The sequence below is a fragment of the Cetorhinus maximus genome, chromosome 4 (genome assembly GCF_964194155.1).
Source record: "Cetorhinus maximus chromosome 4, sCetMax3.hap1.1, whole genome shotgun sequence".
Taxonomy (NCBI): Eukaryota; Metazoa; Chordata; class Chondrichthyes; order Lamniformes; family Cetorhinidae; genus Cetorhinus; species Cetorhinus maximus.
Window position 1 is genome coordinate 168,146,199 of NC_135882.1, and position 18,202 is coordinate 168,164,400.

General features: G+C 43.1%; 1 protein-coding gene across 3 annotated transcripts in view; it reads right to left on the reverse strand.

Moving 5' to 3' along the window:
• vps13b (vacuolar protein sorting 13 homolog B) overlaps positions 1-18,202 on the reverse strand; it is a 1,109,808-nt gene that overhangs the window by 3,010 nt on the left and 1,088,596 nt on the right. For all 3 annotated transcript variants that reach the window (XM_078541117.1, XM_078541119.1, XM_078541118.1), the window contains exons 56-61: positions 15,419-16,248; positions 13,593-13,769; positions 7,510-7,680; positions 2,710-2,880; positions 981-1,083; positions 541-790 (exon numbers count right to left, since the gene is read on the reverse strand). In XM_078541117.1, the coding sequence (XP_078397243.1) occupies positions 541-790; positions 981-1,083; positions 2,710-2,880; positions 7,510-7,680; positions 13,593-13,769; positions 15,419-16,248 (1,702 nt within the window). The remainder of the gene's footprint in view (positions 1-540; positions 791-980; positions 1,084-2,709; positions 2,881-7,509; positions 7,681-13,592; positions 13,770-15,418; positions 16,249-18,202) is intronic.

Below are 18,202 nucleotides of genomic sequence, written 5' to 3' on the forward strand. Positions count from 1 at the left end.
CTTGGTGACTTTGTTGAATAATGCTCCTAGGGAGCACCTTGGGATGTTTCATTACGTTAAAGGTGTTATATAAATATAAGTTGTTGTTCCTGTTGAAAGCAGCGGTAATGGCACGATAATGGGCAAAATATATTAATGATCATAAGTTTAACCTACAATAATCTTAATAACAGGCTCATTTGTTTGTATTTTTATTTTAAACTGATCAAATAGTGGAGAAAGGGTTGTCATTTGAGCAAGTTCGTGCGAAATGTTAATGTAGGGAACTGTCTTCAATTTGTGGAACAGACAAGGTCATTATTCAAAATTTGTGTTGGTTAACACCAAGGATACAGCTTTTCGCAAACAGGATATCTTGGGTTAATGTGAATGAAAGATTCATCTGAATGTCCAGCTACAGAAGTATAGAGATTTATGGTTTAAAAGTCATGACTGTTGGGAAATGTTTCTCAAAGGATAAATAGGCTGCGTTTACAGGGTTCAAAACCATCCATTTCCTACAACAGCTCTAATTCAGTTGTAGAAAGGGTTGTGCCTTACCTCTGTGTCATACGATACCCTCTGTTGCTTGAGCACGACCTGCAGCAAGTTATCTTTCTTTGGATCCAGGCTGCACTCAATCTCCGTGACTGGGAACGCCTGCTGCTGCGTGTCCTCACTGACACTGACCACAAACAATACCTCGGAGGTGAGCAGCAAACACCCATCGTACTCCTGGCCAGCATTGCTCACGATAACCACATCCAAGGCCATAAAGACTTCAGGCCTGCCCAAAGACTGGAGCATTTTCCTGTCAGGACACAAAATGTTGAACAGATACCATTAATTTCTTTTTTTTTTATTTAAAATTCCAGAACTGAAACATTTCATGTAAGAAACAAACCTTTCCAAGATAAATGACCTGTTAGTTTGATACAAAGCCAGAGCAATGTAATGAATAATGCCACCATAAAAATGACTGACTGCCAGAATACTCTTACCAGACATATTTAACGTGGCTGTTTGGGGCCTGGTCAGTCTGTTGCTCAGTGGGGTGAAACCTCTGCTTTGGAAGTTGAGAAAGTCCAGCACCATGTAAAATACCTACAGCAATAAAGACAAGATTCTTACTTCTACTTAACAGCAGCCACGCGGTGCTGAAATGATGTAATGTGTTTGGAACAGACTGATAGGGATATTCATCTCTTTAACCGCAATTACGTAAAAGGCAAAGCTCTATAACAGTGACAAAAATTAAAATGCGTTCAGCTAGTCTCATGAACATTAGAAAGCGGCAATTGTACTCCTCTAACTATGTCTAAATAACAGTACAAACATCCCACTTAAAACCATCGCAGTAACAATGGGCGATTTCTATATACAATGACAACTACATTAGCTCAACATTCAAGTATGATAATTTCCATTGGATTGTATTTCTGAGCAGCATCGCTATGAGAAACGATCTCTCTTCCCAAATAAAATATATCCATTACATATTACAGTTGCAGGCTAATCTTTAAGTTAAATCAACAGAATTGCAACATTAAAATAAATAAAAAACAGAAGTTTAGTATTCAAAACATATGTGGAGGCTGAGTCTAATGGGTAAAGTGAGTTTTTTTCCTCCATCATCGCACAGGCTCAGGGCTCCAGGTTATGTCAGTCTGCGAGTGGGCACTTCAAGGTGGTAGCAACTCTCGCCTCTTGAGTCAGGGGGTTGTGGGTTCAAGTTCCACTCCAGGACATCAGCACAAAAGTTAAGGCTGCTACTCCAGTGCAGTACTGGGAGGAAAGAGGGTGAACAATGGAACACTGTTTCTCTTGCTCATGTTTAAAGAATATGACAGTCTCCCTTTCTATAATCATCCTGAAGACACTTAATTGTTGCATTATAAATCCTGACCTTACTGTACCAGTGATATTTGGGCTTGGCCATTACTTAGCATGCCCTATTGATGTAATGATATTGCACAGGGAGACATTTTAACTTCATAGCTAAAACTGTAAAAGGTGTGTTGCGTTTATGAAGTGACTTTTATAAAGGGATTAGAGTACAAGGATAAAGAAATTTTAATACAATTACACAAAGCATTGGTGAGGCCACATCTGGAGTACCATGTGCAGTTTTGGTTTCTTTACCTAAGGAAGGACATTACTTGCCCTCGGGGAGTGCAACAAAGGTTCATTAGACTGGTTCCTGGGATAAGGGGATTGTCCTGTGAGGAAGGATTGAGTAGATTAGGCCTATATCCCCTGGCGTTTACAAGAATGTGAGGTGACCTCATTGAAACATATAAAATTCTTAAGGGGCTTGAGAGGGTAAATGCTGACTAAATGGTTCCCTGACTGGGGAACCTCGAACACAGTGCCAGAATCTCAGAATAAAGGGCTGGCCATTTAGGACTGAGATGAAGAAAAAATTCTTCATTCAAAGCATTATGAATCTTTGAAACCCCCTACCCTCGAGAGATGTGATACTCAGTTGTTGGGTGCATTCAAGGCAGAAGTTGATAGATGTTTGGGTGCTAAGGGAATCGGGAGATATTGGGATAATGCAGAAAGATGGAGTTGAGGTAGAAGGTCAGCACTGATCTTGTTGAATGGCAGAGCAGGCTTGAGGGACCAAATGGCCTATGTCTTGCCCTATTCTTTCGTCCTAATGTTTTTTGCAAAGTGGTGGCATGTTCGCGAAAGTGTTTGATGAGGCACAGAATTTTCTATACTTGCCATAACCAGTTTGAGAGACAAGCTCGGCGGCCCCTCCAATTGGTTTGGTAAAAACCCCCACAATGCCTTTGCCCACACCAGAGATGACGTCTTTGGCTTTGCGTCCAGCCGAAACATCCGCTGTCTTCTGGAAATTCTGCATCGGCTGATCCACGATACCAGCAATGGCACCTGGGAATATCAAGCAGAAGTGATGAAGGATCCAATCCTACCTTTTCCACAGGTAAGCGGCTTTCATATGCTCTCGCGCTCAAAGAAAATAACTTTGAAGCCTTTGTTTGCCACCTTGGTATTATTCCTTTGGCTTTGAGGGGTAGATTGTCTGGGCCACAAGTATTGTACCTCTAGTATCAATGTTTCTTTATATCAGTTCACAGAAGGCACACCTTACAGGGCCAAATAATTTCAAATTTCCATTCCCCTTAATATGAAGAAGCGCTTCCTGGCTTTATCCCTGGAAGGTATGGTTCTAATTTTAAGGTTAAGGCCCCTTGTTCTGAATTCACCCCCAGGGGAAAGAGTTTCTCCATATTTACCCAATCAAATAAATTTAACATTTTAAGCGCACTTCAATCAGATCATCCCTTGATCTTCGGAACTGAAGAGCTATGACCCAATAATTTATCTATCACTGATTTATGAGTAGACTTATTACTGCAATATTAGTGTTTGTTTAGCCAACATTTCCCAGTAATGAAACTATCCCTGTTGTTGAGTTGTACAGCAGTTATAACCAGAATCATAGAGTAAAGGGGTGGGCCATTTGGCCCACCATGTCTGTGCTGTCCCTTTGAAAGAGTGATCAGTCCCAATCTCCTATGCTTTTGCTAAAGCCTGGCAAATTTTCCTTTCTAAGTGTATATCCATTTGCCTTTCCAAAGTTACTCCTGAATCTATTTCCACCATCATTTTCTTCTAATAGGCATCGCTCACAATTTGGTTTTCCCTATTCAGTTACCTTTCTTCCCCCTCACAATCAGGACATGCATTGGCTTTGCTGAGGCCCGGTGAAAGTCATATAGAATCGTAGATTCATACAGTACAGGAGGTGGTAAAATGAGAACAGAAAACAGACCCAGTTCCGAAGAAGAGTCATATTGGACAAGAAATGTTAACTCCTGTTTCTCTCTCCATAGATGCTGCCAGAGCTGCTGAGTTTTTCCAGTCCTTTTTGTTTTTATTTCAGGTTTCCAGTATCCACAGTATTTTTCTTTTATTATAGTACAGAAGGAGGCCCTTGTGACTCATAATGCCAGTGCTATTCAATTAACCCCACTGCCCTGCTCTTTCCCCATAGCACTGCCTATTTTCCCTTTTCAAGCATGTATCCAATTCCCTTTGGAAAATTACTACAGGCACTGCTTCCACCACCTTTTCAGAATTCCAGATCAAGACAAGCTCACTGCTTAAAACAAATTCTCACCTCCCCCTAGTTCTTCTCCCTTAAATCTGCGTCCTCCAGATACCAACCCTTCAACCAGCAGAAACAGCTTCTTCATAGTTAATCTGCCTACACCCTTCACACTTCTGAACACTTCTATAAATCTATCCATAACTTTTTCTACTCTAAGGGGAATAATCTTTATAAAAATACAAATTTAATACATTTACATTTTTTTCTCTTTATTCTTTCAAGAGATGTGGGCATCACTGGCAAAGCCAGCATTTGTTGCCCATTCTTAATTGCCCTTGAACTGAGTGACTTGCTCAGCCATTTCAGTGGGTAGTTAAGAGTCAAACACATTGCTGTGGATCCAGAGTCACATGTAGGCCAGACCAGGTACAGGTAGCAGATTTCCTTCCCTAAAGTACATTCGTGAATCAGATGGGTTTTTATGACAATCATATGATGGTTTCATGGTCACCATTACTGAGACTAGTTTTTAATTCCTGGTTTATTAACTGAATTTAAATTCCACCAGCTGCCATGGTGGGATTTGAACCTGTGACCCAGAGCATTAGCCTGGGCCTCTGGATGACTAGTCCAGTGACATTACCACTACATCACCATCACCCCTCGATAAGAATATTAAAATTCTTTGTGTCCTGTCAACTTTTCCTGCACTATAAATTTTTCTGTCCATGTTTACGATGAATAATATGTAAATTTGACAACTAGTTCAGCCCTCTCAGCAGCGATGTTGCAGCATCTCAGCTTTGTAGTTTCTTAGCCTGTACTGCAGGGAGTGGAGCCCATGTCTCCAAATAACTCTACTTCTCTCTTCCCAAATTGCAATTCGTCTCGCTACATGACCGCCCGCGCCCGCTCAGCTCCCCCGATGGGGAGAAAATTCTCCCCTTGGTTTTGACTCCCTGTGTGAATCATCACTAGAGGTTGACTAACATCTAGAAAAATCTGTAATAGTTATAAGCACAGTACCCAGAGCAGCAAATAGTGATAGGGCTTATAATTTAAATCAATGTCAACGGAAGACAGTTGGATTCAGATTCAGCTCAATGGCAGGAAGCAAAAGGTAATGGTTGACAGGCGTTCTTCAGTGGGGCTCTGCAGGGCTCAGTACTAGGTCCCTTGCTGTTTGTGGTATATATCAATTATTTAGACTCAAATGTTTTCATGATTAAGAAGTTTGCAGATGATACAAAAATTGGTTGATAGCAAGGAAGAAAGCTGTAAGCTGCAGGGAGGTATCAATGGACTGGTCAGATGGGCAGGAAAGTGGCAAATGAAGTTCTGTCTGGAGAAGTGTGAGGTGATGAACTTGGGGAGGACAAACAAAGCAAGGAAGGATAAATAGTAGGATAATAAGATGTATAGAGGAACAGAGGGACCTTGGAGTACATGCTGCCAGATCTCTTAAGATTCCAGGACTGGTAGAAAAGGTGGTTAATAAAAGCAAAATACTGTGTAGCTAGAAATCTGAAATAAAAACAAAAGACTCAGCTGGTCTGACAGCACCTGTGGAGAGAGGGACAGAATTAGCGTTGAATATGACACTTCTTTGAACGCGAAATGTTAACTTAGTTTCTCTCTCCAGACATATTGCCAAGCCTGCTGAGATTTCCAGCACTTTCTGTAGAAAAGGTGATGAACAAGACAAATGGCATCATTTCCTTTATTAGCCAGGTATAGAATTTAAGAGCAGGGAGGTTGTGCTAAACTGTTTAAACACTAGTTACACCACAGCTAGAGTACTTAAGTTTTGATCACCGCTTCACAGGAAAGATCTGATCGCACTACAGAGGGTACAGAGGAGATTTATCAGGGCGTTGCCAGGACTGGAGAATTTTGGCTAAGAGGAAAGAGTGGATAGGGTGGGGTTGTTTTCTTTGGAACACAGGAGGCTAAGGGGAGATCTCGTAAAGACATATGAGATTATGAGGGGGTTAGAGGGGGTGAATAAGAAACATCTATTTCCATTCACAGTGCAGTCAATAACCAGTGCACAAAGATATAACATAATTGGCAGAATAAGTAGAGGTGAGTTGAGGCATGGCAGATGTCTGGAATTCACTGCCTGAAATGGTGGCAGAGGCAGCAATCCACATCACAAAATTGGATATGCTTTTGAAGTGCTATAACCTACAGGGCTACGGACTACGAGCTGAAAACTGGGATTAGGCTGGCAGAGACACGATGGACTGAATGGCCTCTTCCCTGTGCCGTACATTTCCTACGTTTTCTATGTTTCGAAGATGAAAATTCAAGTTTATTCCACCATCACATTCTGATATTAGAAAATCAATGCCAACAATCTACGGTCCTTTTCAGTATAATGAATTAATCTATCCTATTTATTCATATGGCACACTTCGCTGAATTTAAGATTTCCTATTGTCATAGAATCTTATTTGGTGTATATCCTGTTCAGTTGTGTATCTCTGCAGTCCACAATGTCATTTGCATCTTGGCCCATACCAGTCTGCTTAACTCTTTGGAACACTTTAATGTATCACTTTTTAATACTTACAGTCTAGACAGCCTAAATATCATAGTGAGTTCTTTGACTGCCTGAACTGCCCATTATCAAAATAAATGAGTACAATACCATTCTCTCTATGTAATGACCATGTCTGAAGAACACTGAGAAAATCAGCTTTACATTTTACCAAAATAACGAGGGTGGGAAAAACCTACCACATTAATGTTCCTTCCTAGAGCACAATTCACATAAATCTCTCTCAAGCCTTTGTCATTGTTTGTGTAAAGCCCTTTATGTATCACCACCCTCCCCAAGGAAAAAAAAAATTAACTATCAAAGGCAGTTGAAGGAGGGCTCTTACAAAATGGATTTTAACACCAAAGGTTTTTCTAAGAAAAATGAACACAATGGGTACATTTCCCTGATAAATTCTCCTGTGGATGCACCAACATGCAACACACCACATACATGTAAATCTGCTTTGTAAGCAAAGCAAGGCCATAGAGCTGCAATATCTTATTGAGATTAATAGATTCATTTCCCTGAAACAAGCAGAATCATTTCGGGACAGGCTGGGTCTGGGTTCCTTCATTATGAACTGATTTTCTTCAAGGTTTAAACAAAACTTAAAACCGTGTAAACATAGCTGAAGTGCTTCAACATAAATGGTCGACACATCGTAGACACATTTACAGTCATCAATAATGGAACTTACATTAAAGAGCCATCATTGAAAACCAGTCTGTTTTATAATGCATGGCCTTCAGTGATGGGGTTATTAGCCTTCTAATACTGCACAGATTCAAAAACGCGACATGCATACGGTTTGGAGGCCCATCCCCAGAATTTACTCTGATGAGCTCTTGAGGTTTACATTTAAATTTTAGATTTATTATCAGGCTCGTCAATATTGCCGTACCCAGTAGACTGATTCCCAGCCGGGACAATCCCTGCCGCAGGCCTTCCCCCAGGTTATCTGGAAGTTGCCTTCGCCATTCCTCCTGTCGGTTATAGTGCTCTTCATCCAGGGATAGCCGGTCCATGTTCCGAGCTAAGCTGGTAGCCAGGTTAGTGATCGATGTCAGTGTACCTATACAGAAATGCGCAAAGCAGTGAGTCAACATGGCGCTGTATTTTTTTTTTTTAAAACGACATATATAATTAAGACATAAAAGATCCCATCGCACTATTTTGAAGAGCAGGAGAGTTATCCTCAATGTCCCGGTCAATATTTATCTCCCAATCAACATCAAAAAGACAAATTATCTGATCACTATCACATTGTTGCTTGAGGGAGCTTTCTGCATGCAAATTAGCTGCACGTTTCATATATTATATCAGTGGCTACGCTTCATCGGCTGTAAAGAGTTTTGGGATGTCCTGAGGTTATAAAAAGGTGCTATATAAACGCAAATATTTATCTTTTATTTTCGATTCATATATCTGCATAAGCAGTGTTTATTATTAAAAATATCACAAAACTGGGAAAAAGGGAAGACAAATTAAACCTGCCCTTTCCGACAGACCCAGTGCAATTCTGGATGCAAGCTGCCCCATATATTTGAACAGGCTGAATATCCAGAGCTAAGGCATCCAGGGAAATAAAAACTTCTCTTATTGCAAAGGTAATCAAGTGAAGATCCTTACGAACATACGAAGACGGAGCAGGAGTAGGCCATTCAGCCCTTCGAGCCTGCTCCATCATTTAATAAGATCGTGGCTGATTTGACAGTAACCTGAAATCTGTATCCTTCCTACCCCCGATAGCCTATCACCCTCTTGCTTACCAAGAATCTATCTAGCTCTGCCTTAAAAATATTCAAAGACTCTGCTTCCTCCACCTTTTCAGGAAGAGAGTTCCGAAGGCTCACGATCCTCTGAGTGAAAAAATTTCACCTCATCTCCGTTTTGAATAGGCGACCCCTTATTTTTAAACAGTGACCTCCTCGTTCTAGATTGTTCCACAAGAGGAAACATCCTCTCCACATCCACCCTGTCAAGACCCCTCAAGATCTTATATGTTTCAATCAATTATCCCCATTGTTATTATTTAGCTGTCACCAATTGCACTCTATTCTTATGATTAGGATAGTGCAGACAGAATGAGCACCATGATGTTTGATCACCAACATATTGATCCTCATGGCAGCCCCACTGTCCCACACCAATCACTGTATTTTTTTTTTAAAACGACATATATAATTAAGACATAAAAGATCCCATCGCACTATTTTGAAGAGCAGGAGAGTTTTCCTCAATGTCTCGGTCAATATTTATCTCCCAATCAACATCAAAAAGACAAATTATCTGATCACTATCACATCGTTGCTTGAGGGAGCAAGCTAACCGATTGGCTGATTCCTGAGTGCCAGTCTAAACAGCCTTTTCTCCTTTCTCCATCATTTTAGAACTAATGGTCAAAATGCTCAGAGATATTTTTTTTTTAAAAACACAATGGGCAAAGTTTTTAGCTCGGCGGGCAGGCGTAAAATGACAGGCGTTGACATCGGGCGAGCGTCCCGACTGCGTCAACACGATATTTTTATTGGCGAGCGCGTGCCGGAGTCGGCAGCGTGACCGCCGGCAAATAAAAAGCATGTTAAGGCCATTAAAAATATAATTGAACAAAATTTTCCACTGCCCGTCCAACATCACGGTCGGCGGGGCAGGCGAAAAGGCCAAAGGACTTTGCACTTTTTTTAGGAAACCTCATCCACGGGTGGGATGAGGTTTCCTAAAGCAAATAAAAATAAAATAAAATTAATTAAAATATAATTAATAACATGTCCCTGGTCATGTGACAGAGTCACACGAGGGGGGCGTGTTTTATTACATTTTTCATCATTTTTTTTTAAACACTCTTCATCTCCGAGGCAGCTCTGTGCCTCAGGGGGATTATCGAGTGCGCGCTCGCACGCATACGTGAAGTTTGCGCTGGCCCCACTCGCACTCCCTCCCCCACCCGCACAGGCAGCGCTGAGCTCTGCTGCTTGGTTTTCCCGCTGGGCGGGTCTTAATCGACCCGCCAGCATGAAATCACCTTCCGGCCTCGATCGCCGGGGGTGGTCAGCTTCCTGGCCGTCCCTGCTGAGCCCGCTCGACAAGGGCTAAATTCTGCCCGATAATGTGGGCTGAATTTTGCCGTTGGCAAGCAGGGGGCGGGGCCCGCTCGCTGACGCGCAAAATGACGCGGGATGACATCGGGGGGAACCATTTAAATCTTCAGGAAGGTGGGGGCACAGCGAAATCAGCTGTCCGCCCGCCGACCTGTCAATGGCCGATTGAGGCCATTGACAGGATGATTAAAACAATTAAAGGCCCTGCCCGTCCAACCTTAAGGCTGGCAGGCAGGCCAGGAGCCCCAGCGGGCTTCTGAAAAACATGAAACGGATGAGGTTTCATGTAGGATTTTAAAAAGTTTAATAAAGTTTTAGTGAAATTTATTAACATGTCCCATCTTGTGTGGCATAGCACTTCCCGCCGGACGTCACGCTGGGCAGGCCTTAATTGGCCCGCCCACTTAAAATGGCGGTGGGACCCGCTTCTCCGGAGGAGATCTGCTCCCCGCCCGACGGAGATTGGGTGGGGCCTGCAATAGATTGCTCTAATATTAACTAGAAACAAAATATCCAATCTTATGCAAATTAAAAATTGTTAAACGCTTCACTTTTGCTACAATTGCCTTCATTTTTCTACCATTCACTCTCCCCCCAAAATTCCTCTATTTTTCTTATTTTAATTAATGTCTATTCATTTGTTCTTAAAATTTCTTACAAATTTCCAATGCACATTACTTTACCTTTGAAAATTAAAATCCACCTATTGTTCCTCAGCTTGGTTTCTGGGTCGCTTTGACTGAGTATGGAAGGTTAAGGGGTGGTCTAATTAAGGTGTTTAAGATGACTGATGGAGTTTTTAGGGTAGGTTGAGCGAAACTATTTCCTCTGGTGGGGGAGTCCAGAACAAGGGGACAAAACATTAAAATTAGAGTCAGGCCATTTAAGTGTGATGCCAAGAAGCATTTTATTTTATACAGAGGCTTGTAGAAATCCGGAGGAGAATTCTGCCCCCCCTCGTTGGGGGGGTTGTGCGGGGCCGCGTCGCCATTTTATGCGGGCAGGCCAATTAAGGCCCGTCCAGTGTGATGTGCACTCAGAAGCATTGAGCGCTCCATGTGTGGGCGAGGGGGGGGTGGTTCCCTGAGTCGGGGCCTGTGCGCGAAAGAGCACAGAAATCTCCCTGAGGTACAGAGCTGCCTCAGGGAGATTAGTTTAAGTTTTAAAAGTTTAGCTAAAGAAAAGAAAACATTTTCAGACATGTCCCCTCATGTGACAGTGCCACATGAGCTGGGACATGTCAATGAAATCTCATAAAAAATTTTATTCAGTTTAAACACTTCATGAGACCTCATCCCGCCCGTGGATGAGGTTCCATGAAAAATGCAAAGGCCACCCGGGCTCTTCGCCTGCACCCCCCCCCCCCCCCCCCCCCCAGCCACCAACCTTAAGGTTGGACGGGCAGCTCAGTTTATTAGGTTAATTAGTTTTTAAATGGCCTTAATAGGCCTTTGACAGTTCGGCGGGCGCTCAGCCAAGTCGGCTGCGCATCCGCCGAACTGAAAATCTAAATAACGCGCGGTGACATCAGGACACACGCCCGACATCACCTCACCCACCGAGCCAAAAATTTGGCCCTGGAACACTCTTAGCCAAAAATTGAAAATTCGTCTGAGATTGAAGAATTTTTGTTAGGCAATGGCATTTATTAAGAGACAGGGAACCAAGACGACGAGATGAAGTTATGACATAGATCAGCCATTATCCAATTGAATGATGGAACAAAGGTTGAGGTGTAGATAGCGAACTCCTAATCCTACAAATGACCCCACTTTCCTCTTGCAACAAGACTTGCTGTCATCAGTGAAAAGACGCATTATTAATATTATTAGAACAACAACTTTCTGATTGCTCATGGGTCCATTTGACAACCATCTTTATTTTTAAAAGGTGCCTCACTCACACGTTGGCAAATCCTGCAGTGAGGCAATGGCTTAAGTAGCTGAATATAAAAGAACTGACAAAATGATAATGAGGGAACATTTAGCCCCCTTAAAAATCCTGCCTGTTACGCAAGTGCAGCACAGCAAAATCGGTTTGGGAAGTTTCAACTTAAAAAACAAGGTGCAGGTATGTTCATGTGATTGCAATTAAGTAGATGTCTTTTACAAGACACTTTAGGGAAGAGAATCTTCATTACATCATTTATTTCTGCCGTAAAAAATGTATACAAATTCCAGTAAAAATAATCCCCCCATCTTATTGAGCTGAACACGGTGTTTTCTATCAATTTCACCTTATATTACTAGAATTAATTAGAAGATTGCGTTTTTTCCATTTTTGTTGTTTGAATGTTGACTTCAGATCCTCTTCATGGAAGCACAATGTGAGGAACAGTCCGGTTTCCATTTTATATCAAAGATCCTGATGGCGTGATTTCATAGAATGAAATTCAAACCAGCAAGCAAGCTATTTAAATCTGTGCTTTTGCTAACTGCGCATTGGGAAGAAATTTACTACTTTCTGCATTCCTCACCAATTATCTATCTTTACCATTTTTGAATAGTAAGACTCATATGTGCATATGGTAATTAAGTTTTAATACACCTTGGCAACCAGGTCTCAAAAGTATAGCTGATTCCTACAAATGAAGGGCATTCTAATGAATTATACATGTTTCATATAACTTACATACATACGTGAATATTAACTATTATTCAACATCATCTTCCAAACCCCTGGCCTTTGCCACTGAGAAGAACAAGGGCCGCAGGCAGGTGGTGGCATTCCCAAGTGCAAGCTCCCTTTCAAGTCACTCACCATCCTGACTTGGAACTATATCATCGTTCCTTCACTGGTGCTGGGTCAAAATCCTGGAACTCCCTCCCTGACAGCATTTTGGGCATTTCTACAACACATGGACTGCAGCGGTTCAAGAAGGCGGCTCACCACCACCTTCTCAAAGGCAACTAGGGATGGGCAATGAATGCCAGCCTTACCATTCGTGCTCACATCCCATGAATGAGTGAAAAAAATAACTATAAGGGAAAACATACTGACCAGAAACTTACCCATGTCGGGTGGGCTGGGCGGGAGCGGGTGGGGGTGGGCGTGGAGCCGATCGCCACCCGCAATAGGCTGTGCGCTGCCATTTTATGTGGGCGGGCCAATTAAGGCCTGCCCAACATAAAACGCGTTCCATAGCGCTCAGCGCTACCTGTGCGGGCAGGGAGAGGAGGGAGAGGAGGGGCCTGCGCTCTTTCGCGCGCACGCGAAAGAACGCAGTAATCTCCTTGAGGCACGGAGCTGCCTCAGGGAGATTAAGTACATATTGAAATTTTTTAATAAAGAGAAAAATTATTTGGACATGTTTCCTCATGGAACAGTGTCACATGATCTGGGAAATCTTTGTCAATTTAGCAATATTTATTTCTTGATTTTATTAAACCTTCAGGAAGCCTCATCCCACCCGTGAATGAGGTTTCCTGAAAAACGTGAAGGCCGCTTGGGCTCTTTGCCTGCCGGCCAACCTTAAGACTGGACGGGCAGCACTGTTAATTAGCTAAATTACTTTCCTAATGGCCTTAATAGGCCTTTGACAGTTCGGCTGGCGTGCAGCTGCCTCCGGCACGCGCCCACCGAACAAAATATCTAAATGACGCGCGATGACACCGGGCGTGCGTCTTGACGTCAACACGCATCATTATGCGCATTGGCCCCGCCCCCGCAGGCAATATTCTGGCCATTAAGACTTGATAATGAAACTATTTTACAAGGTACGCTTTTCCTGAATCATGACAAGGCCCATTTCAGAAACCAGTACAATGTGGTTCTCCTTATTTGCCCAACAGAAGTTTCAAGTTTCTGATTTCAAAGTAATATTGTGTGTCACATGGACTGAGTAAGAATGTGGGCTAAAAAATATAACCAGAAAAATAACATTTACCTTTTGAAATGTGTTTTACAAATGAAGTTGTTCCCCTGGACACTCCACTGACAAAGGCACCTGGACCACGGGTCAGTCCCTCATATGGGAGTCTGAAGAAGTCTGCTATCCCATTCCCAATACTTCGCACCAAGTTAGCGGGACTTCCAAGAATTTCCAGGGAGCCAACAACCCAACCTGTATGGAGCATAAACCAAAAATGTCAATGACAAATGGCTACACCTTAGAGCAAGTAAAAATTCAAAACAAGCAAAGATTTGCATTTTATAGCGCCTCTCATGGCATTAAGATGCCCCAAAGCCCTTCAAACCCAATGAGGTACTTCTGAAGTGTAGTCACTGTTGTAATGAAGAGAAAATGGCAGCCAATTTTCCCAGAAGCACCCACAAACATTTAATGACCAGATAATCTGCTTTAGTGATTTTGATTGAGAGATAAAATTTGGCCAGGACACTGGGGGGGTCTGCCCTGTGCTTCTTCAAAATATGGTCATGGGATCTTTTACACCCAACCAAGGGAGACGAAGGACCTTGTTTAACATTTCATCCAAAAGACAGCACCTTCAACAGTGCATCACTCCCTCAGTACTGCACTGGGGCCTAAATTTTCGTGCTCAAGTCTCTAGAGCAAAATTTGAACCCACAACCTTTTGACTCAGAGAGTGCTACAATCTATATGAGGAGGAGGAGCCACCCACACCCAGCAGATGTGAGTATCACCACTGGATGTCAGCCCAGAACCCACAGCTGGTGCTCGGTCTCCACTCGATGGGACTGTTTGGAGTGGAGGGCTCCACCCCTGCAATGATCTGACTAAGAGGTAGGAACGCTAACACCAATAGAATTCCCAGTTCCCATACCTACAGAAATAGCCATCACCCTGTATCTCATTGTGTGTCAGCATGAAACATAAGAAATAGGATTTGGAATAGTACATACGACCCCTCACACCTTTTCTGTCATTCAGTAAGATAATGGCTGATCTTCGACATAACTCCTCTTCCCCCTTACTCCTATTTACCTCGAGCCTATCGAAATAATGAGCTTTAGCCCTCTCCCTCTGGAATACCTGGTCTGAATTACGGCATCTGAGGTAGTAACATAGATTACCATGTTTTTGTAAGGGTCCTGATAGGAAATTAGATATGGCCTTGGAATTACTGAACTGGGAATTCCAATAGCTCCATCCATACAACAGCATTTGAGTTGGATCTAGTCCTTCCCCTGTGTTCAAGGATTCTGAGGCCAATGGCACAACCTCAAATTCTGGTCCCCAAGGATGAGATCAGCTAATTCATCACGGCCGGCATTTTCAAATTCTTCTAGCACTTGCCTTTTAAGGAAGAGTGCACAGCAATCGGTATCAATGGGAAAAAGCTGAGGATTTTGGAGAGCCTCTTAATAGCCGGAAAATACAGAGTTGGACTTTCACCTTTCCCAAGGCTATAAGACAGGCAAAATCAGACCAGGCCTTTCAGGAATGAAGTTAGCAAACACTTCAACAAGTAGAAGGTAGAAGTTTGGAACTCTCTTCCACATGATGATAGATCAATTGTTAATTTAAAATCTGACATTGATAGATTTTCGTTAGCCAGAAGTATTAAGGGATAGGGGGCAAAGGTGGGTATATCAGGTTAGGTACAAATTAACCATAATCTCGTTGAATGGTGGAATAGGTTTGAGGGGCTAAGTGGCCTCGCCCTGTTCTAAGAGGTGTACAATGTGTGGCTGTCGTGGTATCGCTTGTTTTCACAGGCCTAGCCCAAGTTGAATGTCCCACTTCTGGCCATTGAATGGGAATGTCAAAATTGCAATGGCGGTACTAACCTGCTCGAAATAACGCCCCTGCGGCGTAATGCATGGCAAGTGCATGGATAAGCTGCCTGGGAGTGGTGTAGATGGGCCCTCGTTCAAAGAGAGAGAAGGAAAGAGGAGCATGATCTGATGCAATGTACAGCTTTATTGAAGCGTGGACACTGACTAGTAAGCTGATGGCGTGGATGGTCAACCGCTGCAGTTTGATTGGGTTCACTAGCGCTCGAGTTGCGTTGACCACTTGGTCAGGCACAGGGAGGTCATTTGCTGAGCAGGAAGATATTCTCGCTTGTTTTCGGTACAGTCCAGTCTCCGGGATGTATGTGTTAAACAGAGTCTTGATGTAATATACAAACGTGTCTTCCACGTAAAGTCTTGCAGGTTTCAATTCAAAGTCCAGCTCTGTCATGGTGAAGGCAAAATTCTGTTCTCTTAGGAGGAGGCAAGCTGTTAGAAAACATTTGCTCTTGTAGTCGTCAAGGTCTCTAGCCGAAAGTGTCAAACTGGAACCATTTCTCCACTGCGGTCTTTCAGGTTTCTGCTCTTGGCAAAGCAGGGCAGGGAAGTGAAAGCTCGCTTTGTGGTAAAGTTGATTGTCAATCTGCAAGTCCCCAACACACATCTCGAGCATATAAAGTTCCGCAAATCCATCAGCGGGTTCAGCTCGGAATTCCCGCAGCGGGGGCCTGGAGCGATTCACCACTGGCGCGAGGTTCAACAGGACATTATCCAGTGTCAGCCTCAGCAACTCTGAAGATTTGCAGTGATTGGTCACATCGTCATTGACTGTCAGGCTTGCTTGAGTGATCAGCACTCTCATTGCAATGGCCTGTTTCAGTGTCCTGTACAAAAAGAGAGAAAACCACACAAGGTTAAAATTTGTCTGCGCTGCAGAAATGCAACAGTCAAGAAGCATTTTTAAGAGTCTCAAAAGACTAAGGATATGCAATTCATCTGTCACTGTACGATTCTTAAACATTTAAGAGAATTCTCCTGAGAACAAATGGGAAATGTTAAGTGCCGTTTTCTCAAACACTGTGCACAAAGCTCTTTGAACTGTTTCTCATGAGCCTGCTAATAAGGATCAGACCAACTATTCATAAAGATTGTCATCTTTCTGGATTTTAACCATTTTTAGCCTAGCAGCCACAAACTATTTTTTTTTGAAATCTTGAATGCCAAAAGCCCCCAAGCTGCTTTCTAGCAAAACCAGATTGTTGGGTGGCTGACTAGCTCGGATATCCCAGGGTCAGGAGTTGAACTTGGCTTGTGTTAATTTGTCCCTGGCTGAACAATGAGATGAAGAACCCTTGCATCGGCTGAGGAAATTACAATATCGATATCTTTGTCACCTCCAGGCTTGAGTATTCCAATGCTCTCTCACCTTGCTTTCTCTGCAAACATTCTCTAAATGGTGAGAGAGTAGCCACTACAGAGGAGGAAAGGAATTTGAGTGTCCAGGCACAGACATCACTAGAAATGAGTTCACAAGTGCAATACATCATCAGAAAGGCACATGGGTTGTCAGTCTTTATTTCAAAGGGGTGAATACAAAGATGCGGAAGTTATACTTCAGTTGCTCAGGTCCCGTCTGGAGCACTGCACTCAGGTTTAGGCACCGCACCTTCAGGATTATATACAGACCCTGGAGTGGGCACAGCAGAGACTGAGCAGAATTATACCATGCCGTAAAGGGTTTAATTATGAGGGCAGGTTAGAAAAACTGCGCTCGTGTTCCCCTGAGTTTAGAAGGTTGGCCTAATGGAGGTGTTTAAAATGATAAAAAGATTTGAAAGGGCAGAACTATTTCTTCTGGGGGGTAGAATCCAGAACAAGGGAGCACCATCATAAAATGAAAGTTCAGCCATTTGGGAGTAAAATTAGGAAGCATTTTTTCATACAAAGCATCATGGAAATCTAGGGGAGAATTTCCTCCCTGTCCGGGGGGCTCAGCGGGAGTGGGCACCGGCGGGCGCGCACGCAGCCGCCATATTATGTGGGCGGGCCAATTAAGACCCGCCCAGCGTGACGTGCTCCCTGTGCGGGCAGCGGGAGTAGGCTGAGTCAGGGCCTGTGCTCTTTAATTACATTTTTAAAAATTTAAATAAAGAGAGAAAAAAAAATTTCAGACGTGTCCCCTCATGTGACAGCGTCACGTGAGCTGAGACATGTCAATGAATCATAACAAAGAAATTTATTTGAATTATAAATCCTTCATGAAACCTCACCCTGCCCGTGAACTGGTTTCATGATAAATGCGAAGGCCGCCTGGGATCTTCACCTGCACCCCCCCCCACCAACATTAAGGTTGGACGGGCAGCTCCGTTAATTATTTTAATTAGTGTTTAAATGGCCTTAATATATCTTTGACAGCTCAGCGGGCGCGCTGCCAACTCCGGTGCACACCCGCCGAACTGAAGATCTAAATGATGCGCGGTGATGTCGGGACGCACACCCGACGTCACCGCATATCACTTTACGCATCAGCGAGCGGGGCCCACCCCCGCGTGCCGACCCGAAGATTCTGGCCCGAGAATTCCCTCCATCAAAAAGCTGTGGATTCTGAGGGACAATTGAAATTCTGTAGACTGAGGAAGACAGATGTTTATTAGGTATCAAGGGATATATATCAAAGGTAGGTAAATAGATCTGACGTACAGATCAGCCATGGTATAACTGAATGACAGAATGGGATGAATGATATCAGAGTAATACCTGGACTCCAAGGGTTAAATTACCAGGAAGGATTACACAAACTAGGGTTGTATTCCCTGGAATTCAGAAGGTTAAGGGGGG